The sequence below is a fragment of the Cryptomeria japonica genome, chromosome 5, assembly GCF_030272615.1.
Source record: "Cryptomeria japonica chromosome 5, Sugi_1.0, whole genome shotgun sequence".
In the NCBI taxonomy this organism is placed as follows: Eukaryota; Viridiplantae; Streptophyta; class Pinopsida; order Cupressales; family Cupressaceae; genus Cryptomeria; species Cryptomeria japonica.
Window position 1 is genome coordinate 371954494 of NC_081409.1, and position 27834 is coordinate 371982327.

Here is a 27834-nt window from a genome sequence, read left to right on the forward strand (position 1 = left end):
AACCAAAACCAAGCTTTTAAGTAGTTTGAAATTAGTATCTCTTGACATCTTTTAAATGATTATACCAAAACAAGATACCTAGCTAACCTATTTTATACATTTACATACTTAGAAATTAATATTTTTAATAGTATTGTAATTTTCTTTTTTTAAATTAAAATAAATGGGTGAAGACAACTATTATGTGACATGGACTGTTGACACTGCAATTTGTTCATTGTTTTTAGTTAAGAAAAAAGCAGCACATATGCCAAAATTGTACCAGAGGTTGATATCACATAACACCTACTAACTTCCTCTACCAATGCCTTAAAACAGGGATCTTACCAACAAGTTGGTGAGAGCTTTGGCTTGTTACTGACTCCAAGCCTAACAGATTTCGAAAATTTCTTAGCCTTAAAGATAAGTCAAAGTATATGGATTATCAAAAACACAAACCAAATTTTTATAAAAAAGGATGATTTTCAAGTACCAAACTGTTAGTTGAATTGTCTCCAATATCACAATCATAAGAATTTAGAGGCTCAATCAAATGGAAACTATTCAAAAAAAAGGAAAAACAGAGCGGATTCTTGTAAGATAAAATGCTCGTGAAGTAACACGAGGAAAAAAGAAATTTGGGAAGAGCAACCTGCAGCAACCAGATTATCTTAAAATCCCGATACAGCACAAGCTAAATATGGGGCAGGGAAAGCACTTGATTCATGTGGGTGTGACAGAAACCACAATTTCACTCGGCTACCTACCAGATGCAAATTGTTTCATGTAATATGCTGGAGTATTTCTTCTCAACGCATATGTTCTGTTGACAGAAGTTTATGAGAAGATAAACTGGAGCTGTTCTGTTGACAGTAACGCTTTAATGTCCATTTTTTGAGTTTGATATGCTGCTTCGAGGACTTGATTGAATATGAATTTAGTATCTAAGAGAAACAATCCAGCCTAGCATTTTCTTGATCTTGCCTGTGAAATCATGTTGTTGCATTGAATCTGGTGGATTTTGTCCCGAATTAAGAACCTGCTTGTGTTTTGAAGATCTGTGATTTTGTTTCAAATGGGGACATCATCCAAGAAAAAAGTACAGGTATGGAAGAGGGCATTGCTTCATTTTCTTCTATGTTTTCTTGTGGGTGTACTCACTGGGCTCACACCCTTTAATGCGATGATTTTTTCTACAAATCTTTCTTACAACAAACCCAAAACAAGGCGGGAATTCGCAATTGAAGTAAAGAGCATACCCACAAATGCCCAACAGGATTTTAGTCAAGTTGGCAATAGAGGAAGACTGATTGAAACAATTAGGATTGAGGGTTCTGAAGCTAGAATGGAGTCAGAGGAGAGAGAAAATGAAAGAAATTCAACTGAAACTGATCTCTATAGCGTTTTGTCCACGAGAGCTAGGCCGTTGGATTTTGTCCCTAGAAAGCTGTTGATAATTGTTACTCCGACTTACAATCATCCTTTCCAGGCTCTATATTTAAATCGCCTGGCACATACTCTAGGGCTTGTGCCACCGCCTCTGTTGTGGATTGTGGTGGAAATGCCAACTCAGTCAATGGAGACTGCTCAAATATTGAGGAAAACAGGAGTCATGTACAGGCACCTTGTTTGTGACAAAAATCTTACAGAAGTGAAAGATCGGAGTGTTCATCAACGGAATGTAGCTCTTGGACACATTGAACAGCATCAACTTGATGGCATAGTGTACTTTGCAGACGACAATAACGTTTACACCCTGGAGTTGTTTGAGCAGCTACGAGAAATCAAGTATGTCTTCTACTCTTTTTCTCATCTTTTATTTGTAGTTTTACCGTTGCTAACAATAACTGGTGCGATATTTTGCGTAGGCTTTACATGATTCTTGCAATTGGGAATTAGAGATTATATTTGTCAATTTTATAAAGCAGTCTTAGATCAAACGAGATGTTTATCCTATGTTTTAGAAATTTAGAATGTTTACATTTGAGTAGTGCTCAGTTTATTTCTTTAGGATCACTGTTTAAGTTAATAAAGAAATTTTCTGATTTATCAGCTTACCTAAGGCACATTTTTTATGCTATATACTATAAGGTCTTCTGTATCAGCATGTTTATGAGCCTTAATTATACACGTTTATTGTAGCATACAGGATGCTTTGTTTACAATTTTTAATTTTATTTCGATTTCGTGAAGTAAATATTCTTTTCTATTTTACTCTCTAACACTCCTTTGGGCTTTCTAGTTCTTATGCAATTTCAACCCAATCCTTGGGCTCTCTGTTAGATTCAATATCAAGCACATAACAAAGTTGAAAATTGAAACAATGGTTTTCATCAAGAGATTACTTCATGTAATACGGTTCCCACCTAAAAAGAGCATTAGAAAGATGCAAAGAACTCTGCAGTGCTCAGGGATGATCAATAAGTGATAAGTGGGGCTGCGAATACATTCTTGTGTCCTATCTCAAAGGAAAACCTAAGGCCTTTTCAAGCTACTTAGAAAAAAGTATAAAAGATGAACTCATAAAGATGCCATCAAAAGAGAGTGTGGCTGTTGCAAGTTATGAGTACCATCCTTAATTGCTAAACTTTGTCCAAAACCTGCATGTTTGTCTTCTGGGGTAGAGTTGGAAGTCATGTTTTGTCTGGTTGATTCGTGGGAAGAAATCGACAGTCCTCATCTTTAAGGTAAGCAGGGTGTGGAATGAGTAGTGGACTTTGTTTAGAAGTCATAACTTGAATAGATTCTTCCATAAGGCACCTAAAGTCTCCAATTCATGTTAAATTAACTTGAATACGGTCCAGTTGTTTGAGTTTCAACTGTGCTAATCTAACATTGGTTCATGTTTTTGCAGGTTAGATTTACTGACTCATATTCTGATTACATCCCAGCTAATGAGTACTAGTCATGATTGAGCACTGTACACACACACACTCTCTCTCTCTCTAATACGACAGTATTAACAAAGAATAGTTGGCTAAATACATTAGAAAAATCAAAATGTAATAGCATAAGCATTTATTGCTTTTTGGAATTTAATGTCTTTTTCTACTTTTGAAACTGCTAAACATTAAATTTATATATTATGTTGCTGCAGTCCATGTTTGGGCCTCTGCAACATTGAAATATTAGAAAGAAAAATTATTAATGAGACCCTATAAAGTAGTTTTCTTCTGGGAGAAAGGATGGCAATTGCATGCTGACTGCCTTAAGTTACTGACACATGCTATATTGGCATCACCCTGCAAATTTTGTGAACTGGCTACATTTAAGCATTGTGATTAAGTGGAGATTGCTTGCAAAGAGATGAAAGGCATCTGATTTGGATTTGTAAGCAACTGCATCCATCAATTAGTTTGTTAAGGAATGCTTTTCATGGCGCATGTATGGAAGCTGTTCTATGAATGGTCTCTTATCGAGTATATGGTGGGACTCTTGGATGACCTTTTTGCCATATTCCTGGAAATCAAGGGGTTTCAACGCTTTTTGACTCTCTCCTGCAGCTGCAACTGTTGTGCTACTATGTTGTAATGTCCCCTAATTAGTTACTCTTTAATTTAACCCAAATTTGGCCAAATCTATAAATAAGTAATTGGGTTTTATAGGCATGCCTTTGCATATTGTTTTCCTGCAACAAAAAATTAGAGAACATATATGAAATAATACTTAAACTGAAATATGAATTATATTGAATGATATCAAATCTGCTATATTAATGACTCTTGAATTATATTTGTTGAATATAATCAGATTATTATATTTCCTAGATGAGATCAGATTATTATATAAAGTCAGTTTGTAAATCAGTTACTAATCAATTCCTTTAGTCCACTAGTTGGATAGGGTGTCCAAGAAACCATCCCTTCTAGGCCCAAGGGCAGAATACCATATCCCCCTTGGCTCCATATGGCAGGTGTTAGGCATCCATCATGGAGTGGCATACCCAGCGAGGTGTTCTATCACCGTTCCCCCTCATCACAACCACCTTCTCTCTTAAGCCCAAGAGCAGATGCTTCACCCCTCTTGGTTCCATGTGGCAGGTGTTAGGCATCCACTGTGGAGTGGCGTACTTAAGAGAGTCCCTCATTTACAATGAATCATTTATTATATTTATTCAATTCATCACATTATGATAATCCATTATATCTAATATAATTGTCACATTCCATTATATTACATCAGTGCCTTGTATTGTGTTATCATCAATATTTTCTGTTAGTATCTTTGTATCAGTATTAACCATTTATTACCATTATTCCATTTTACTGAATTTATTATTCCTTATATTAGTCGCATCATATGGAGTTACAGCATTACAATATTTTGTGCAGCCTGAATTTAATTGTATTATGTATTCCAAAATTAATGCGCAGATATATATTTATACGTCCAGTCTGACACTATTATCATTTTAATTATTAATATTATTTATCTAATTTGTCTCTCAAATTAATATCATATTAATGCCTTCTATTTGATTAACACTATACACAACAGTTACCATTAATGATATATCAATAAGATTTAATAGAATTATAATTTGTTGACTGCTATACTTTAATATTCTAACAAAAAATGGTCTTCTACATACCTGTTGCTGCCTGCTCCTATTTTCCTATTCTGGCAGACCTGAAGATTCTTCCCGTGCTCCTTTCTTACCTTACTGTCAGACTCAGATCAATACTCCGTGTTTGTACCCTCCTCTCTTTTCCCTTCCTGGCAGTTTCTATGCATATTCCTTGCTGGCAGACTTTATAATTTCCTCTATGAATTATGAATATATATGAAATTAAGTATGACACCAAGAACCAAGATGCTACCGCCTGTAACTTAGTAACAGTTCTGATCTGATCCAATCCATGGCGATGTTCCTGGATGCTTGGATTCCTTTCCTTTATATTTCTCAATGTGAGGGAGAGGTCACACCTCTTCATCATGCATGCCCTTTGGCAAGGTACACACCCTTTCACCATTAGCATCTTTTTGAAAGAGTGCAACTCTTCATTATTTCTGCCCTTTGAAAGGGACATAACCTTTCATAATCAGTTCTGTACTTCTTATTTAAATCAGATGTGCCCTTCTCATTTCCCAATTATCCCCCCTCTCAAATGAGGTTCTCTTCTCCCTTTTATATCTCATTGTTGAGGGAGTCACAATTTTTCCTTCCACGTCTTTTGACCATTCATTAACTTATATAAATTTTAATTAATTATATTTAATTATATTCTTTTATATTTTAATTTAATCTCTAATATTTAAATTTTATTATTATTATTTATTATTAAATTCTATTTCAAAGTGGGGACATTACATATGTATTGAAAGCTGATGTTGCATGGAGAGCAATCTGGAGGGCTGGGATCAAGTCAAGTTTTTGAATTTTTTTGTGCAATCATATATTTGACACCAAGAGTGTTCCTGTGGCAGAACCTCTCTATATCATGTCATAAAATCTGAGTCTGACTGAGCTACAGATAGATCCCTGAAAATGACTTCCACCCAACTGTTTATGAACATTTGTGTGTAAGATAACAGTGCATTATTGCTTCCTGAAGCCGCATTAGATATAGTTATTTCCCTGTAACGAATTCAAAATTTGGCAGAAGGGCACATGCTTTAAAGTTTAAACATCAGGAAAATGCCAGCTGATTTTCAAAAATTATTAAGCCATTGTTTATACTTACTGCTTTATTTGCTTTTGACTAATTTTTACATGTACTAGGGTTAAATCCTTACCTAAGTTTGATCAGTCTCTAGTTGTTTGTTCCACACAAGGTAACATCACTTGGTGGAAATATAAAGTGTGGATTTCGTATCTCAGCTGTTGTATTAGAATCCTCATGATCGTATGGCTGCCATGGAAATCAGGTGTAAGGACAAACTTTACACCAGCTTAGCATGCAAATCTGAATATTTTGTGCTTGAGTCACTGGGCAACAACTAGTTGGCACAAGTCAGGTTTGCCCCATGATTAAATTTGATTTTGGAAATTGGAGGTCAAGGTCATGTGTGGCTGTAAACCAAGTTTAGAGCTGCATCTATGGTCTTGAACCAAGATTGAAAACATCTTTGAAGGCTGGGCTTGGACCACTGTGGAACAAGGATTCAGGTTTCGATTAGGTACAGGCTGAATACCAACAAAAATGTCTAATGAATTTGCACTCTAGATTATTGCATTAGAGAGAAAGGGTCAAAGCAAGTGTAGAAAAGTGTGAGTGATGCACTTTTCACCTCTAAAAAAATATGTCTAAATGTATTATTATTGAACAAATATAAGTTGCCATTTTGGGGTTAGCTCCCAATATATTAAAATCAGAAAAATCAAAATTCACATGCTTCATAGGGGAGAGAATCAGGTCATTATATGCTCAGTTATTGCTATGTAAAATGAAGAGTAGGCCATCTTTGAGTTCATGCAGATACTCTTTCCTTTATGGAGATAACAGTGAGGGGTTGTTGACCATAAATTTCCTAAAATTCTTGAAGTTGCAGAGCAACAGACTTTCTCTGAACAGCTGTAAACACACCGTCAAAGTGTTGTTCTCCTTGAGCTCCTCGTGATTGAAAACTTCATTGATGTTTGTGCTCAATCCCCTCCTATTGTAGTTGGAGATAGCCACCAACACAAAGCTGCACCACTGTTATTGGAAGAAGTTGGCCACGACGAAGTTGCCCCAAATTTTCTTGTCCAAATTGTCAATTACATTGGTGAGCAGGGCTTCCATTTAGCATTCATCATGTACGTGCCTTGCAGTTAGCTTCCTTGACCCTATGGTTGCAACAATCACACTCTTTGCTGTTGACACTGGAAGAATAAATAGACATCAAAGTTGGAGTGATAAATTCTCCACTGTGCATATGCACTGCACACCACAAATGGATATTTATTATTACATTAACCATATTTTGATACTTACCTTCAATCAGAATATTTACTGCTCAGAGGGGACATATATATTACCAATGGTCTCCTAGGTTTCCTTATGCAACCTTTTTACTTCCAATTTCCTTCCTCTTTGCTTCCTCTTAGGAGAGGTGGGAAGAACCTCCTACATTGCTGGAGAAAGGTTACCCAAGCAATTGATGTGTAGCTCTACCAAACAAATGGTTGTTTTCACAAACTTCTTCTCATACCTTCAACCCCAGACAAAACTTGAGAGCTCTTTTCCGGAAAAGAATTTCAACAGAAGTGATTACCAATAGCAGTATCCCTCATCAGCTTCTCTTTTGTAGACCTACACCCTTGCTATCTTTTGGGGCCCTGTTGACGTGTATTTTGTACACAGCCTAACACAGAATAAAATACCTAAGGGTATCTTATCCTCTCTTGAGAAAAAGTCTCTAACTGCTGAAGATTCGCATAAAGGATCAGTTAGGATGACTCCAAGGTTCCTTTTAGTAGGGTCTCTACATGTGGATAAGCTCGCCGTGGTATGATGTGATTTGTTGGAATCACAAGGGGACTTACATCTGATGTTTGAACTTCCGATCTACTTTGCTAGAACACAAGCTCTCACTAACTTAGATTTGAAAAATGAAAAAAAGATAAGGGCGAAGAGAGGATCTAATCCTAATACTAAGAATGTAGGAGCAATGACTTGATTTTTGATGAAACTCTAACTAGATCTTGTTTTGACATCAATGGAACATCTACACAAGACTAGTGCGATCTTCTAAGGGAAGCTTTATGATGTTCAAATCATCACCGCAGGCATAGATACCATCCAAGTTGATGCATATCAATGAAGAGGCAACAAATTGAAATTGAGCTTAAGCTGAACTATTCCAGTTGACTACACAAGGCAAGTCTGCAATCAACAAACTGCTAGTAGTATGGATGTACGAATTCCACCATTAATCAATCGCATTTCCTCCATTCATCTAATCATCTACCATCTAGGATTGAAGACTCAACAAGAAACCATGCAAATTGCAAGAAACGACACACTTCACCATTACTTCAATGAAAATGGAGTTTGTTTACAATCAATGGCAACAATTTCTTGCCTTGTCCTCCTATTCTATTCTATCAACTATATTCTAACTCTTCCAACTATTTACATGCTATCTCTAACTTATTGCTAATTAGCCTTTACAAATGAAATGCCTGGGCTTATATAGTGCCCACAATACAATTTGATGGCTTAGATCAATTCAAGATCAATGGCCAAGATTTTACAATGAAAACCCTAATTAGGGTTTGTTACAACCATTACATAACATTTAATGCTTGACCAATGACAAAATTGTATTGCTTGGACACATGTCCCTTCTAGAAAAATCGACCAATGGATAGCCGGGGTAGGTACATCGGAGTTTGCGCCACCTTCCATGAGTTAGGTACATTGAATCTGGACATGCTGAGGTGGACCACACTGACTGGAGGAGTGATGACTGGGATGCCACCTCATCTGACACTTGTAGCTTACTAGATATTCAATTTGATGTCGTTGAGAGGCTATCTTTAATTAACTCTTGTTCTAACTCCTTTTGTCCTTGATGTGCAAGACGATGATGTACCTCGCCTTGGAACGCTGGATTGAAAGAGGTCGCCCATGTCCCGGCGAAGACCGTCCTGGCGAAGATCGTCCTTGATTCGGCTTGATTTTCCTTGATGAGATCTCCATTTGATGCCTACACAACATTTCAAAATTAGAAACATGATTTTGCAATATATAACATAGATTAGAGATTAAATTTAGGAAACTTCATAATAAATCCTTGAGTTATTATTTCCTAAAAAACGATTGAGCTTATTGAAATTCAAAATTTCAAAAATTCAAAATTTTAAGGCTATGACGATCAAAATTCAAAATCAATAAAACAAATATCGCCATACCTCAGTTGAGAGCTAACTCTAGAATGCAAAACAAGGAATTTGCCTAGGCAAAATCAAAACTAGATGGCTTCAACGTGATCTTCTTTAAATGAACAATCCCTTTATCAATTCATCACCCTTGAGGATATCTTTGACGTGGTCTTTGGCAAGTTCGCCCAACTTGAGACTAAGCTCGCACTCCTTTGATGATGTCTGCGCCCTCCTCTTGAATGACAATTTCGCACCTCCTTTGTATTCTCCAAATCGCATGCTAATGAAGGATGTTAAATGATGATTTGAAATGAATAAACCACCTTCCCTTTATAGGCGCTTACCTTCATATTGATCTTAGGCCGACTTTGGTAAATAAGACAAATTTAAAATAAACTTAAAAGGCCGACCCTTGTAAAATGAAACAAATTTTAAATCAAGCGCCCCATTTGATTTTTTATTAATTAATAATTAATTATTAAATGCCTTTATTATTTAAATTAATAAATTTCGATTTTTATAAAGGCAAAAATAATTAATAAATATCAAGCGCAAATTTTAAATGCCATTTTTAATTAAATTTGCAATCCATCGATTTTAGCATTTAAAATAAATTTAAAGAAATGTGTTTGAGCGCCAAATTTTTGAAAATGAAATAATACGTACCTCATCGCCCTGGTCCTTGACTGAGGGACAGGAGCGATCCATCAATTTGGTCTTGATCCTTGCATTTTTAACGTTCAAAGTCTTGATCTCCACGTTGATTTTGTCATTTTCGCTAGGTCATTCAAGCTTGATTGACTTGTTCTTGCAAATGAATGTCCTTTAGATATGATATCGCCCTGGTCCCTTGGAGAGGGACAGGAGCGATCTTCATGCTATCTCCTTGATCTTACATCTTCGAACTCCAATTTTCATTGTGAGGGACAAACAATGTTATTCCTTCATTCCACTTTCATTTCACTTGAATTCAACGAGGCGTTTTGATGTTTAGAAGAATATCGCCCTGGTCCCTTGGAGAGGGACAGGAGCGATCCATGTGGTCTAGCTTGAAATTCATCGTTTTTGATTTTAACTCCTCGTTCATACCTTTCAAATGGCGTTTTAGACCCTTTGCAACTTTGTTTTGTCATAATCTTTGAAGAATAACAAGTGACTTAGCAAATATCGCCCTGGTCCCTTGGAGAGGGACAGGAGCGATCCTGGTGTCCTGGCTCAAATTTGCAAACTTTTAACCTTTGTCCTTCGCTCATTGCCTTTTAAAGGACGTCCTTGATCTCGCGTGAACTTGCCTTGACATGCATTTGAAGGAAAATGAAGGATCCTATGAAAATCGCCCTGGTCCCTTCCTGAGGGACAGGAGCGATATAGCCTCTTTGTTCAATTTAATGATCGTTTAACGTTTGAAGCCTTCGAATATCATCCTCTAATCATGCCTTGGACCTTTTACCACCTTGCAAAACCCTGACTTCACGTGATTTTTGCATGAATTGGCCAATATAATAAACATCGCTCTGGTCCCTTGGAGAGGGACAGGAGCGATCCTCAAGGTTTTGAGTTTGTTCTTGCGTTCTTCAACTTGCCATTACCTTCAATGCGTGAAATGACGTCCCTTGATTCCTCTTGGTGGCTTGATGCTTGTTTAACTTTCGAAATCTATGCCTTTATGGAAATATCGCTCTGGTCCCTTGGAGAGGGACAGGAGCGATCTGGGGTCTTAGAGCGCAAATCCTTCCAACGTGACGACCTTGATGCTTGTGTTTGATTAAAAATGTCTTGAAACGTCCTTTGCCTCCTTGTTCCTGACTTGGATCGGTTTTGAACTTGAGTGAGAAACAACATACTCACTGTATCGCCCTGGTCCCTTGGAGAGGGACAGGAGCGAACTTGCTCTTGTGGTCTTCATTTCACTTTGCTAGCTTCCAAATTTATATTCAACGGGTTCGTAATGCGTCCTTCCATTCATCCATGCCTTGAAATCGTTTGCAACTTGGCAAAAAAATCATTTATAACAAAAATCGCTCTGGTCCCTTCCTGAGGGACAGGAGCGAACTAGGCACTTTAGGACCCTTGTTGATATTTCAAAATATTCAATTTATATTCAATGAGTTCATTTCACCGTCTTCCTTGCCTTCAAACATAAAACTTGCTTGATCTTTGCCTAGACCGTACCTTATGAAGAATTTCGCTCTGGTCCTTCAGTGAGGGACAGGAGCGAAATTGACCCTCTAGGCAAAAACTTCATCATTTCATTGTTTTTGATCAAGTCTGGATGTTCTATCATGCTCATTTCGTCCTTCACCATGCCTTTGATGTCTCGATTCGTCCAAACAAGGTCAGGAATGGCTCAACTAAGCATTTTCGCTCTGGACCCTTGGTGAGGGACACGAGCGATTCGCCTTGGTCCCTTGGAGAGGGACAGGAGCGCTTTTCGCTCTAGACCCTTGGAGAAGGACACGAGCGAAATTTGACTTTTCGCACTCTCTATCAGGATAATTTTTATGGAATATAACATTTAAGTATAAGAACTTTAAGTTATATTCCATATATACTTTCAGGATGTTTGAGAGTGGTTTCAGACCTCCAGGAGTTATATTGCAAAATCTAATTTTTGGAGGTTTTTTCAGTTTCCAGACTTAGTCAAATTCAGGATCAGGACATTCCAGACTTAGCCAAATTTCAGGATCAGGACCTCACTCAAGCCGGACTTGCTATCCATGTGATCCCCTGGGCGACACTCAAAAATGCAAAGGCTAACTAACAAAACCCTAGAAAACCTAAAGAACAAACCCTAAAAAGCAAAAAACATGGGTCCCCATTTGCAATGGGGTGATGTGTGAAAACGTCACAACAGGCCCACAATTAGCTTTTGTTTTTAACTTTTTAGCCTTTCCAATTGGGAGACATTAGAATATTTGTAGACAATAAACAATCTTTCTTATCCTCCCTACAATCCTGAGAGGCCAAATTCTCATCTTCTAACATTTGAAAAACATCTTCATTGAACAACCGACAAACCTCAATAAACATTTCCCTATAAGTTGCATGCTCATGAGATCTACAACTATAATTGTACTTGCCTACAAAAGTGACAGCAGAAGGGTTCCCCAATGGAGCTGAAAGAGGAATTGTCCATAACTTCTGCCTAATTTGTCATGAATTGACCATCGCTCCTCCAAATGAACTCCTTGTCTGACTTTTCAGCTTTCGGAACCCACCTCTACAAATGAACTGGAAGAGAACCAAGAGACTTGGAGGACTTGAACTCAACTATCCTATGCCTGATTTTATCACTACAAAAACATCTGAATGGAAGGCCTGCATAGTTCACAAGTTGAATCCACAAATCACAATCTAAGAAAATGTGAATGGAGTGATGCAAAGGCTTGGAGATATCCAGGAAGATACAAACCCTTACCTAGCTGCTCTAGACACGATCCTATTGGCAATCAATACTCATAAAGTTGCCAATTTGTTCAAACATCTTTTTGATCAAATTTGAAGACCTTAGATCTGAATTGAGCTTGTACAAATAAATCTAGAGAGAGACCTTGGATATAGTTTCAACCTTTGGATCTAAAAGGGCTGCTAAGGGCGCATTTAAACATCAATATTGCCAATGAACCAAGGTCCATTAAGCCAAAGAAAATTGTAATACTCTTTTGACTAAACTGATTTGAAAGAAACCTTTGGGTGCTAAAGAAAGTAAAGGGCGTTCTAGCTTGCTTCAACAAACTTTTTGTAAATATAAATATGAGGGATCTACAATTTAAGTTCCCTATGATCTAACCAGTATCGTTATTAGGAAGGATCAAATTTATCGAACCAGCTACAATCTTCATTAACATGCCCCCCAACAATAAATTTTCAATTTAGTAAGATTCTCATCTCTTGAAATATTTGGGTGATCCATTCACTCAAATTTTGTAGCCTTTACTGACTTAGAACCATTTTCAATTTTCACAGTGTATTGTTGAAAACTTTGACCCGTCTCTAGAACCTGAAACACATTTACCAACATTGGGGACCGACACAGCCTTTCTAGATCTAGGTTTTGCGAAAGGTGTTGCAATTGTGAAATGAATTTTGCAACTCTATATAGATCTCCGTGTGACCTACATCACTAGAATGCTGCTTTGAATCAAAATTTCTGCCCCGCATTTTGTTCAACAATTGTCAATAATCAACCTTGTTTTGCTACGAAAATATCCCTTTGCCTTCGCTTGTGGGATAGGTCCTGATGGGCGTTGTAAAGCTGCACAATGCTCACAATGCCATTTCCTTAGCATCTCTACCACTATCTCCATTGTCTTTGACATCTTATTGTTTCTTGCCATTTACTTTAAATCCCTAAATTTCTTATGGTACAGGGATTTCTATATCATTAATATATTATATAAGTATATAATAATTAATCAATAAATTGTTTTGATAGGAAAGGTTTTGAGAAACCCTAATTTATCTTCTTGGTTTTGCAAATGGAAGAGTGGCCTTTCAGGTTGTAGTTTCCAAGTTAGTAGGAGGACAATTGTCTCAGGGACAATTTATCTGCTCTTCATTTTTATTAATCTAAAGGGTTGAAAATTAGAGCTAGTGAGGCACACATAGATGTTGTCATTGATGGTGGACAAGAGGAATGCATTCCTTGGCGTTCCTATGCAGCATAACAAGAGGTAGGCTTGGTGGGGTGACTACATCTATGGCTTTAGGATGGAAAGGTGTCTATTGGAATATGACAAAGGCCATAGAGAAGATCCCAATGGCAGAGATGGATGAGGATGAGGAAGAAAGCAGTGCATTATGCAAATTTAGAACTTGTGCAGATTCAATAATGTCTAGCCAAGTTTGTGGGAGTTGGAGCTATGGATATTAAAAGAGTGGAAATCCTTATCATATGTACATGGAAATTCTCCTTGTGCACAAGGAATTTTTATAGTACTTTTGTCTTCCAAAATAGACGTGGATGAATTTTTGGCTAAGGGTTCAAGGGTATAGTGTAATGCCTGTCCATTTGTTAAACCTTGGGTTTTAAATTTCTATCTTTTAAAGGAAATTTTCAAAATTTTGCTGGTTTGGGTAAGGCTTCCTATTCTTTTGGTACGCTTTTCGATTCCTTTTGCTTTAGAAGGCACGGGTTGTACCTTGCAGAAATTTGTCTCAGTTGCTTCTAAAACAGAAAACCTCTCACACTATTTTTGCTCATATTTTGATAGAGTTAGATTTGTCTTTGGGACTGCTTATAAAAATTTGGTTGAAAGTAGATAATAAGATAAATGGAAGCAACATCTTGACTATGAAAAGCTGGCTTTTTTTTGGGTCGGTGATAAGTAGATTTTATTGATAATCATGTAATACAAAGCATTTTTACAAAAAAATTCAAAAAGCCTGAATTATACAGGCGAACACTACCCAGGACATCTATCAACTACAGCCCCATCAATACACCAATGCACCCATCAACCAGTTGGCTTTCTTCAAAATTGCCAACATATATACCTGTCAAAGGGTTACATACAAAACTTCACCAAAAATGAACCCCAACCTACCAACGAACTACAAAACTAAAACTGGCCCGAAACCCAGACCTCAAAATTCACATCTTAGACATTTGCATTTACACATATAACAATTATAATCATAACCTGGCAATAGATTTATCAACATTTTGATGACAAAAACAAAACAAAATGGCACAAAGCACCCGAGATGCCTTCCCCTCCAGAAACTAGGGCACGTTGTGGGCTTGTCTGCTCGGGCCTTCACCAACAGTGTTCCATACTTCACCTCCTGCAACATCTCCCACCCCACCGGCCTTCTTTTCTGCTTCAGACTCTGTACGCCAACTGTTTTCCTCTTACCCTTGCCCCTGGCTTCCTTCATTACAGGTTCACCAACTTCAGTGCCTCGAGACTCTATCTCTTTCTGTCTCAGGTAGAGCTTTTGAGAGTCCTAGCCGATAACTGCTTCCGTTCTGCATTCATCCCTATCCATCCCAAAGGGCCAACGAATGAAGGGTACCAATTCCCTCAATTCGTGAATTCTGTCAATGTCAAGCCCTTCACTTGCATCAAACCCTGCCCCGAGCATGGCCATGCCCAACAGCTCCATCAATCCACAGAGCCAATCGTCCTCCACACACTTTCGTGACACCTGAACCAAAACCTCCTTCTGTACTCCCAACTCCAACCCCTAGGTCAACACCATTGACACCACATCCACATTCGCTTTGTATTTATTTATTGTTTTTAGAAAGCACTCCCCCAACAATGTCTCCATAATTTGCACAAAGGCATCATCACTGAACATGAAAATACACTTAATTCTCTTTGCAGAGACGTCACCACGAATGCCAATTGTTGCCTGGAGGTATACAATATAAATGTAGCCTCCATCCCTTTCAACACCTCAACAACCACCGCCACCAGATGCATCCAAAAATTGGGCCCGGATGCTTATAAATAATGCCTGATCACATCACCAAATTCTCGGCCTTACTATTTAATAAATGCATTTAAACGCCCCATTGTACGCAGCTCCCCATGTCATCCTCCTCTAGATCTTTGTAATCTTCCACATGTGCTTCATCCACTTCTTCAAATGATATTGCCCACTTGGATAATACGTCAACAACTTCATTGCCTCCCCTTCGAACATGTGATATGGTGTAGTTTCTGAAAAAGTTTAAATCATTTTTTATTTTACAAATAAATTTATTTAAATACCATGCTTGGGCTTCAACTTTGATGATTGCATTGGTAATAATTTGAGTCATCTTCTAGATGTAGGTTTTGTATACCCAATTTTATCCCCCATTGAACAGCCAATAGTGCCGCTTTAGCCTCTGCCTCATTATTCGTACCTTCTAAAAGATTTTGGGCTTCCATCACCAAAATGTTCCCCATCCAATCTTTGATCACAAAACCTGCACTTGATAAACCTGGATTACCCTTTGATGCACCATCAAAATTCGTTTTAAACCATCCTTGCTAAGGTAAATGAAAAGCTGGCGCTTTTAGATGTAGAAATTGTTTTGGTATTGGGCATATGTCTATGTCATGTCCAAGAACAATTAAAAAATATTTTGGTAAGGTGTCTTGGTGGATTAATGAAGTTAAACTATAGAATTCAAAGAAAGATCCTCAAAGCTTGGAGTAAAAACCCTCATCTACTGAAAAGGATTTATTGGCAGTTCCTAAGGATCCAAGAGGCATTATGGAAAAATCTGAAAAGCTTAATGTGGATCAGACAATTACTGCATGACAACAAGTTTCATCTCAAAAGTCCTCTGCTATTGCTGGATCTGATCTTAATAGTCTAGAAGGGAGTAAAGAAAATATCCCTCCATAGGCTCCAAACAAGCTTTGGAAATGTCTAAAAAGGAAATTAATGATGGATTCTATGCTAGTGAGTGTTCTAGGAAGGAGTTAGATACAAGGAATGGAGTGAAAGGGAGAGTAAAAAGGTGGAAATTTCCCTTAGAGATAAGGTCTCTCCCATACTAGATGGTTGGAATGCTGTATCTAACAAAAAAGCTAATAATCAAAAGAAGTTGAGATTGTATGGTAAAAGAGATTAATTATTCTTCCTGTCTGCATAAGTAAGCCATATAACATTGTATTGATCATCTTCTTATTTAGCAAAAGGGTAGATTAATATTTGTATCTATATCTTCGGACATTAGGGTAAAGTTACAATTCTGTAGTTTGATCATATTGGTTTGATGTAATCAGCTTAGTTTCAAGGGCGAGGTTCCTATATTAATTGATATATAACTTATAAATATCTTTATTTATTGAATTTAATATATAATAATTTAGTAAATATATTATAAGACTAAATTATAATTTTAAGTTAAATATTTTTTATTTTTTATTATGAATGAATGAATGAAGAGGATGTGTAAAGGTTATAGGGTGCTTAGTAATAACAAGTGCTCCCCAGGGATGCAACCTATTAGGGTTCTTGTTGTTTCTTGAGAGGGGGACATTGTGGGATGGGGATAGAATGTTCCCATCTCGTTCCTTTTTTTCTAAAATTTGTGGACATCCTAGCGACGCACTCTCACTATGGGGGACATTTCCTAGGAATGTACCCTAAAGAGGAACCCTTGGGGGCACTAGGGCATCCTGTGGATGTCAATGCCCCTTGTAGTTTGACACATTTTAAGTATGAAAAAACACACTAATAAAAATATTTTAAAAACCATAATATCTATCATATTGTTTGATGAATTTCATTCAAAAAACTCAAAATTCATTAAACATAATGGAAAATCTAAAAATTATTTTATTTCGCCCATATATTTGGCCAGATTAATACATACAATTTTTTTGGAAAAATGATCTCATTCTGCTATGCCACCATTTGCTTCTTGTGTTGTGCTGTTTTTTTGTTGCTTTCTAATCTCGTTTTGAGTGTGAGTTGTTAGCTGTGCTCTGTTTCAGGGTTGGTTGTGTTATGGAAGTTTGTAGTTCAAACTTTGACTTCTGTATTTGTCACTTAAACCTTTCAAAAATCATAATATTTGTATTGATACGCCAACTTTGTAGAGGCTTTAATTTGTCATTTTATCATCTGTTTGTATTAATATTTATAGAAAGGTTTACATTTTTATGGATTCAATTTTATTTAATATTTGTTAGCATTTTTAGAATTTAATTTAGTTTAATTTAGTACAATTTTATATTGATATTCATCCCTGAAACTTGGAGAAATATTGGTAATAATGACATGGGTGCAGGTGAAGGTTACACGGCTAAGAAGTGGAATATCATCATTATTTTATTCATTTTCTTTCTTTGTTTTTGCTCCTCTAGTTTCCTAGGAAATAGTAATGAGGATCTAGAAACTCACAAACATTAATGAGAAGAAAATATAGAGAGATTAACTATGATTTAAAAAAAAAACATTTATGAGAAAAAAATGTATAGAGCTTGATTGTGATTTTAAAAAGTGAGTTATTTTGGTCAAAACGCCATTTTTTTCAAAAGAAAAGATTTTTTCCCTAGCACCCTGGTTTGCCTAAGTTCATCTTGGGTACGGGGATGCCCAAGGCATGTCCCAGGTTTGTGCATTTGTACTCCAGACCTTAGAATGGAAACAAATTTCCAAAATAATCAACAAGAAGGTAAGGGGAATTAATGGAATCATGTTGCCTCTAATACCTTCTTGACTTCAGCGATTGAATTAACTTAAGGACCTTGTGGACACATAACCTAAAGGGAGTCTTAACAATTTGACAATATGACAATATGACACTGTAGCAATTGAGAAACAAACAAAATGCTTGTGCATTAAATGGTTCAAGCTTAGGATTGAATTATATGGGTGCCTTTTTATTGGCCAAGGAAGATGAGATCTTTACCAAATTCAAACTAGTTTTGATTGAGAGGTAACCCAATTGATTGAAGATGATTGAGAGTTAACCCACATGATGAGTCTAGTGAACTCAATCATCTGATTTGACATTGAGTTTCAATTAGGGAGTAAACTAGGTTGCTGACTAGGATTGACTTCAAGTTCATCTCCATGAGGTGGATGTTATCAATTATTCACTTTTATAATTAATTATTTGCATAATTTACACAATCTATGCTAAGCTACCTAGCTAAATTAAGGTAAATTAAAAATAATAAATATAAGGTTCAAGCTTAGGATTGAATTATATGGGTGCCTTTTTATTGGCCAAGGAAGATGAGATCTTTACCAAATACAAACTAGTTTTGATTGAGAGGTAACCCAATTGATTGAAGATGATTGAGAGTTAACCCACATGATGAGTCTAGTGAACTCAATCATCTGATTTGACATTGAGTTTCAATTAGGGAGTAAACTAGGTTGCTGACTAGGATTGACTTCAAGTTCATCTCCATGAGGTGGATGTTATCAATTATTCACTTTTATAATTAATTATTTGCATAATTTACACAATCTATGCTAAGCTACCTAGCTAAATTAAGGTAAATTAAAAATAATAAATATAAGCTGTAAAAGTGTTATACACCATCATACATTTGTTTTAATTTCATCGTCTTTTTCCAATTGATTGTTTTGAGTCTTTTGACATTACTGCTTAAATTTCAATGTCAAAAGTTTATTTAATGTCTGCTAACTGCAGTTTGACAAATTTTTTAGTATGAGATTTCTTTGTAAATTTATGCTAATGTTTAAGAGATTTACATGATTTAAATGTAATTCATCTCATTTAGTGCATTGGGTAAGTGGTCGATAGCATTTTCTCAAACATATTTAATTTCTTAGGATTGAATAAGTGTTCTTCTAATGAGCTTTTTCCCTTTAATATGTTCTTCTTGCACAATTTTGAACCTTTTTCTTTAATCTTGTTTTGTGGAGTGCACATTGGGATGGGGCTTCCATTCTTCCTGAGTAGCATCCTAAAGGATTACCTCCAGCAATCCTTTAATTCCATTTGCAATGCATTGCATGTAGAACCAACTACAGATCTTTCATTATCCAATATTTCCAATGTTGACTCTTAAAGTGGCAGGGAAAATGATAGACATATACAATTTTTTGAAAATGTTTAATAACATTGTGAATGGAGGTGAAAAATATAAAACAAAAAAAAGAAGAGATTGAAGTATTCACATTGCTTACATCCTTGGTGGCCAGTGGATTATTGCTTTATGCTAGGCAAGAAAGCGAGGTGGTCAATTCAAGAAGGCAGGAACGGGGCAATCATGAGGAGTGTGTTACCTTTAGACAGCCCATATATTGCATATAGTTTCCATATCACATATTGCATTAGACAGGAGATATTGGGTTTGTTGTTTCTCAAGATTAACATATTTAAATAGTAACACTAACCTTTTTAATTACCTCAAGAGAAGGACTATGATATCTTTTATCCCTAATCTTATTCATCTAGCCTTATTAAGCTAATGGACAAGGAGGACTGTTCCTCCTAAAATAAGTAAAGGTGCGGTTGCACGCTTACACAGATTTCTGTTGTTTTACTTTTATGCATGTATATGACAAAGAAAATTAAAGAGACTTCTTTATATTTATGATGAAATAGAGGAATATGATCTTGGGTCAACTGACCTTAGATTAGTATATCTCTTTTACCAAGAATGTATCTTATTGTATCTTCCAGGGAGATTGTAAAATTGTTGATAAGAATATATTGAAACTCTGTCTCATTATATATTCAAGGGAGGTTATAAAATTGTTGTTGGTTAATCTATCAACTAACTATTGTGAAAAGAGAGGGAGAGAAAGTTGGGGCAGGGTAGATGGTGATGTGTTCTAAATATGCTTTCTCAAACTCAAATTAATGGGAAGGGCTACACTTGCTAAGAGGGAAATATTTCCCAAGGAGTTAATTCATTGGTTGTAACTTGTCCCAAAGGATTGTAGGCAATACTAACAACTTCGCGTCGCTCACTCATCAACCTATAGAGGGAGTGGTTTGTTCAAAGCATAATATACTGGGAGTGAAAGCCATATCATGGTTATCTGATCCTGTGGTGCAATATATTGCTCGACGTGTATGGTGTTTAGCCTACACAACCAGATAATGTTTTAGTTGCTTATGGCTTTTGAGGACCTCTTTTTGGCATATAGAAAAGATGCATGGAATCTATTGAGCATGTTACATTGAGGCATAGTAGCATTCCATTTACATGGAATTGACACATTGGAGTACAAGTGTAAGTGGAATTCAATTACTTGGGTTATAAAATGGGAAAAACATGAGGAAAAACCTGGCAAATTAAAAAATGCTGAAATATTTTAAAAAATACAGAAAAATTATTGGTATCATTATTTCATGCCAAATAAAGTGTGTAGAAAGAGAAATGAACATAAAGCATAAATAAATAATTTGTTCAAATTGCCAATTACTTCCAAATTTTCAATCAAGTTAAAAAATCCAGGTTTTAAATGAAATAATGAGGTGTAAATGAAAAAATCAGAGTTTAAAGGCAAAGAGGTAGGTTTCTTGAACAACCCAGGTTGGTGAAAACAGTCTGGCTGATTGAAACCAGAACAGCCCTGGACCCAATCCACGATTAACTGCAGGTTTTCCCTGGGTAAATGGTACCATGTGCCAATGGATGTCCCTTATCCGACTCTTTAAATATAGGGCACTAGTCTATCAAATAGTCATGGATGGTATCAAATGCTAAAAACTATAGAATTATGTTGCAGGAAAAAGAACAGAAAATAAAGCTAAAATCTAGTATGGGAGCACCTGTCCTAAGAAATGCAGTGCAAGAGAGTGATCCAGATTCATATCTCCATACTGCAATAAGATGACTCATAACTTAGAGGATGCGCGATGGAGGTTATAGAGTATTGAAATATATGTGGTGAATTTGTGGAGGTTGGAAAATAGGGCATTTTTGTAGCATATAACCCATGTTTAATCCCACTCAATAAGGCAGCCTACAATGTCACATCCATATTAGAATAAGCTGACCAAGATTCTTGATGCCAAACCATAAGCAATAAAAAAGTTGAGGGAACACCTATTCTCCTATATTGGTATTGTTGAATGCACTTATAATTTCTGATAAGTTGAAGGAAGACTTACTCCAGAAAGGTAGCGAAGAATCTGCAAAATTTTCTATAGTTTTACTTAGATTGTATTATATGATGGGAAAAATTCCCATACAGAATTGTTAGGGAAGAAACTATAATCATTCAAATATTCTTCTCAAGGTCTCATCACATATATCTCCTTTTTTAACATTAAAACACATTTCACTTGGTGAACTAGAATTTAAAAAAAAAAAATGTTTTGTAACTTGTTATATCAATATTCGTCTGTATAACAGTTGATTATATAGCAAATGGTGTTTTGTATAGGTACATTACATGCCTTCCCCTTGGTAAGCTTTGCTGTTAAAGCTAGAGGAAAGTAATAGTTGAAATAATAGTGCATAGTGCTAAAATAATTCATCTCCAAACCATATGGTGTAATAACTTAATAAAATTATAAATTTTGGAATGTGTTTCCTAACTTGTAAAAAATTATAAGATTGCCAAATTTCTTCCATTTAACTTGCTATTCAGCATACCAAACATTTTGCGTCTCAGAAATGCATGAAATATGGTGTGGAAACTAGCCTTGCAAAAATCAGATGCAAATTGTGTTGGAGGCAGAATTGAGTATTGGGTTTTCCAATTCAAAAGTTTATCCCAATATGCCCCTATGGTCTCATGACACCAAGTTGCTGGCAATTCTATTCCATGATAGGATTGAATGGGTTTGTCAACTCACTGCTGCTCTCATATTTTGCCGAATCACAGGAAAGGGAATGTCAGTGAAACCATAGAGCACTTTCTGAAAAAATTGCACTAGATAAATGCACACCAGAAACAAAAAATGTTTAGAGTAGGGGTTGCTTGTGTCCAAATAATAGATCACTATAAGATTGAATTCATGCAAACTGACGTGAAATTGTCAAGGGTTGATAGATTGGCCCACAATCAATTGAAATACAATTAAAAGACATTTGCTTCAAGATGGCTCAGTCACAAGGCTTGCAAGAGCCATAAGAAAGTGTGGCAAAGACTGATCCGATTTCCATTTCTTGATGTATCCCTATCCCTTAGAATATATGAATTACCTTATTGACTAAGAAAATTCTACAAATCATTGTCCTGCATATTATTAAATTGTATTATGTAGCATTGCATTTTACAACAAAATAAGGCCTTTAGGAGCAATTGCAAAGCAAATGATATGCAAATAGTGTTTTTTGTTGTAGAAAGATTTTCATAAATCATTGGATGGTAATGTTGTTCATAGTCTCAAAAGTAATTTATTGTGTTCCTTAACATTGCCTTCTATCCTTTCATGGTGGTTTTTGTTTACTATCTGTTTCATCTACATGCATAACCATATAAGATCCTGTCTAACTAGAAGTGAGGCATAATAAGCCTGAGGTGGACCACTATGACAAAGAAAGATGCCAGAATATCTCATTGCGACTTCTCAAGGGCTCATAATATTCTGGCATGGCAGTACAATGGTAGAAAGATTTAATAACTTATGTTTAAGGCTATAACTAATGTGCCTTTATTATTTACTATGGTGTATTGTTGTGATGTTTTTTCTTTTTGAGCTGCTGAAGTGCATAGCTCAAATATTAACCCATGCTTATTGAGGTGCTTGAGTTCAAAGTTTTCCCTACCCAATTGCAGCTCTTCAATTGACATGTCGCTTGCCACAAAATTCTAGATTGAAATCTGTTCCTAATTATTGTACACCCTTGGTTTTATTTTCTTCTCTTGAAATTATGATTGCTTATAAAAATGGGGTGTAAAACCAACAAAAATGTAAAAAGGGTCGTTTGTGAGAGGCTATGTCATACACTTGAATTCCAATTCAAAAAGTATTATACGTGCACTTATTTTGAAATTTCAATTTTAAGTTCATATCTTCAACATTGGCTGCTCTGTATAGGGTTGCATTTTTAAGTACTATTTAACTTGAAAATAACTTGGAAAGATCATGATACTTGGATTTGGGACTTAGGGGCAGACTTGCAGAGATGATTCAGATGCTTCCAAAGTAGAAAAACCATCTTATTTTCCCAGAAATCTAATTTGGGATACAATCTAATTTGGTCTGACAACTCTGTAATCTCTTATCTGTTATTTGAAAAAGAGCATTGAAATTACACCGATGCTCGACCAAATGAAATCAGTCAACTGGAGAAAGTCATATCAAAAGGTAAAAGATAAATAGGTAAATGTTTCTTATCTACACTAATTAACTTAGCAAAGAAAGCAACAAAAGATGAAATGAATGACAATCAAACAGAAAACACTGAGAAGGGGGGGCATGAATCAGTGTTTTAACACGATTAACAACTTAAAACAAAAATTAAAAGCTTGAAACTAGAGAGACAGAGACACAGATATTTATCTCGTGGAAAACCCAACAGGGTAAAATACCACGGTTCTCACTAACAAAAATGGGCTCCAACCCAGTTACATCAAAGAGCACCCACTCTTACTGCCTAAGGCTCCAACCTTAGTCACAAAGCTTCAACCTTTACAAACAAAATTTAAAAAAATGAAACACACTGGTAAGCTCACTGTTTTATACTGAAATGTATAAAACTCATAACAGCAACGAATTCAATGAAAGACATATACTTTCCACAAATCAGAACTTGTACAAGAACTTTAAGACAGATTAAATTATCTGCTCACTTCTTTCTCTAATTACCAAAGACCTGAACATTAAGAAATAAAACTGGAAAACTTGGTCTCAGTATGACAGCATTTAAGCAAAGGACAAGATGGCAGCTGTTGTGCACATAGTTGTTTCTGAGAACACTTGCAGACAGACATAACTTCTTCCACATCAACTCTCCTCACACTTCCTTTACACAGGCTCAAAAATTGATCAATATCCAGCAACAACAAAAGGAATAATTAGAAGAACATATTGATCATTACGCCTTGAGAATTTGACTCAAATCTGATCATATTATGAAGAATCCCTACTCCAAAGTAGTGAGAGAATCCAATGCCACGTTCAAGATACAAGTCATGCCTCTGTAGAAGACTAGTAGCACATACAAAACTCTGCCTTAAAAATGAGACTAATGACTGATGAAACGTCCAACATATACTCCTTACGCTTCAGCACTCTTTGCCTTCATAATGCGTTCAGAATTTTACAACACTCCCAAAACTTCATAAAGCGATAATCACCCTACACACACAGCAATAGATGAAAAAATACGCCTAGCTATCAAGAAGAAAATGCAAGATACTCATCTTCCTATATCACGACCTTAGTATCAGTTACAAATGCCCAAACCACCAAATGAAGAACACACCAATCGAGATGAGAAAAAAAATCTCTGTGCAGCACTCTGAACACGCACAGGATACTTGGCCAACAAACACAGCAAACATCATATTAGCAGAAAAAAAAACGTCTTCTAACATATTTGCCAACTGTCAATCATCTGGGAAAGCTTTGCCAGAAACACAGAGAAAGCAAACAGTCATAAAAGAATCTTAATCTGGAAATACTGAAAATACGATTCCACCTGGGCTTGCACAAACAGTGTAACTGCCCTGACAAGATGAAGAATAAAAGTGTAACTGCCCTGACAAGATGAAGAATAAATGGTTCTGAACACGTCACCCAAACAGAACAACTGAAAACGCAGAGGAATTTCAGACATCTCTGCCATTACAAACCGACACAAATAAACTGAAAATGTATTGCCACATGGAATCATACGAACTAGGAGAAAAGATACTGCCACTTGGAGTCATACGAACTGCAAGAACAAACTGAGCAAAAAGATCTCAGATCAAAGAGCATTGGAAACATGCTGACATAAAAACAACGCTCAGCTGAGGGATGTCAAAAAGCATCAATGACAAAATATTGTCTACAATGAACTGGAGTACACTACAAGATGGGTTTGTGAAGCCTACAGCTATCTTTGAACATCTTTAAATGTTGAAAGAGCTTCACATTGATATTAAACTGTCTCTGAGAGGGCAAACCATTGTGTATTGTTATTGAAACCTCAACAATGTCATAGCATCTATCAAATTACCATGGAAAGTTGAAGCTCTGTAAGTTTTCAACACTTGTAGAAGCAAAGCAATGGCCTTAAGGTAACTTTCAAAAGATATAGAAACTAAGAAGAAATGCCTAAGAAATACTTCAGAAACATCCAAAAATTTTAAGATATTCTTCAGAAAAAATTTCAGAAGCTACCGAGTAGAAATAATAAATATGAACATGTCTTGAAACATGTGCCTGAAGCATTTTTCTTTTCTTTCATTTATGTTATGAAAAATCATTTTGAAGTTATGCATTTGTAACTTGAAACAGAATGAGGTTGTGAATGGTGAAACACTGTGCTAGTGAAAAACAGCAAAATCCTTGCTGGAAGATTCACTTTTGAGAGGAGGAAGTAATTCCTTTGTTTTCTGTGTGAAAAGCAACCTGAGTGTTGTTAAGTATTTTTTCTTCTTGATGAATTTCTAAATGTTTGGAAAAGCCACCAGCATTGCTTTAGAATGCCAGGATAACCCTGTGGATCACATGTCAAAACGTCATTTGTCATCCCCTTAATTTGATCATTAGTACTTATTTTATTGTTTAATTTTATTTAAAATGGACATCCAACACAAGCAAGAGGAAAGATAGTGAACTTCTACCTACGACGTAGTAGAACCACATGGTGGTTGACTTTTAAGGAAACGAAACCTACAGAAGTCTAGGATAACTGTATTTCATAGTAGTAAAAATTGAGGATAGATTGGTCCCTTCTCTGGTCAAGTTATATAGCACATGAATCATTTTTTCCTAGGCAAATATTTGACTACTCTTTTTGTGTTGGTCTCTCATCTGCATATTGTTGTATTGGATTATGTTGTATGCCATTCTGTCATTTCTATGAATTTGAAATTAGGATGCCTTCAACAATCCAATAATTTATGCATCTGATTAACTTCTTTTTATAACAACTGACTATTGATATAAATTGATTCTTTTCTTGCTACTTCAGCAGTTTGCAGGTTGCAGATAACTCTAACAAGATTTGAAATCTTGCTTGCCGTTGATTTTGGGTTTATGTAAACTTGACCTATAGAATCGAACATGCTATAATGTAACAAATCAAATTTTTCCAGTGAGTCGATTTGGTTGACTAGATTCTGAACAAGAAGTAATATTTGTTTAAACTGCAGGCGCTTTGGTACTTGGCCAGTTAGTTGGATTGCTCACAATAAAAAGAAAGCTTTTCTGGAAGGCCCAGTTTGCAATTCAACTAAAGTAATTGGTTGGCACACAAATGAAAGGAAAAAGAGAGTCTGCAGATTTCATCTTAGTATGTTGGGGTTTGCCTTCAATAGCACTATCCTCTGGGACCCTTTGAAATGGGGACGACCTACTGTGGAACACATTCGGCAGTTAGATACTGGCAAGGATGGAGTTCAGGTCAGTTGTTGTCCTTGTTGCATCACTGTTTGTGCGAGCATCCTTTAATGACCTTCATTTTTTCTGTAGCTACATGGTTGCAAATATGCTTTGGATATTAATAGTTTTGTAGGTTTGCTTGCTTAATTCTCTTTTGGGTGCTCTATATTGCTGCTTTTTCCATGGTGCTATAGAGGCTTGAACTTTGCATGTCTAGGTGTCATGTTCCTTCCTCATAACAAAATAGAAGACTGAATTATGCACTCCTTGCAGGAAACACAATTCGTAGAGCAAGTGGTTGAAGATGAGAGCCAGATGGAAGGGTTGGCAGATGGTTGTTCAAAAATCATGGTTTGGAATTTGCATTTGGAAGCTTCTGGGCTTGCATATCCTTCAGGATGGAGTGTCGAGAAGTTGAATGCTAGTTTACCCTTAAGAAAGCACAAATAAATTCCTTTCATTTTCTTCTTGAGATTTCTCAGGTCTATTCTGAAAAGTAAGTTAATTATTAATTATATCCTTTCTAATTCATTTCATTCTAATTGTTATTTTGAATCAAAATGAACAGTACTGGTTGCCGAACATTTTGCCTATACCATTCATTTTCACCAAGTCACTTTTTCTGTTTTTTGTTATAGATCTTCAGGCTGCCATCTGCGAAGCAGTCCATTGGTCTCTCATTGGCTGGTCAGAGTCTAGTCTGCAGAAGATGACTAAGTCAGGATTCTGAAATTGATAATTCTGTAATTCTCAGATGAGGCACAAGAAATTACCTTTGGAATTTCATCCTTGGTTATTATTATCAGATTTATTTGTATCATGTAAAGTTGGTGTAGTATAGTTTGGCTGTTTTAAATGTGCTTTAGTCAGATGCAGCTTATAATGGCTTGCTAAATTGAATTCTAGTGCAGAAAATTGGGGATTATCTATTTGCATGTGCAATTTTGTTGAAGTAATTTTAGTGACAGAGCTATTGTATTTAAGATGAGCAGAGAAAGAGCTATTGCTCATTCTTCATGTAAAGCAGCAGAATCCATGTATTGGAAATTTAGATTGTTCACCTTCCCATATTGTCTTCCCCCACTTATTGGCTGAATGATGATTTCCATGGCAA

At 36.1% G+C, this 27834-nt stretch overlaps 1 protein-coding gene across 1 annotated transcript; it reads left to right on the forward strand.

Annotated features, from left to right (window-relative positions):
* The first annotated feature begins 335 nt into the window (after positions 1–335).
* Positions 336–27834, forward strand: LOC131034906 (probable beta-1,4-xylosyltransferase IRX9H). Its single transcript, XM_057966521.2, has 4 exons — positions 336–1767; positions 26492–26741; positions 26994–27216; positions 27359–27834. The coding sequence occupies exons 1-3, from the start codon at positions 1055–1057 to the stop codon at positions 27168–27170; spliced, it is 1140 nt and encodes a 379-aa protein (XP_057822504.2). The 5' UTR covers positions 336–1054; the 3' UTR covers positions 27171–27216; positions 27359–27834.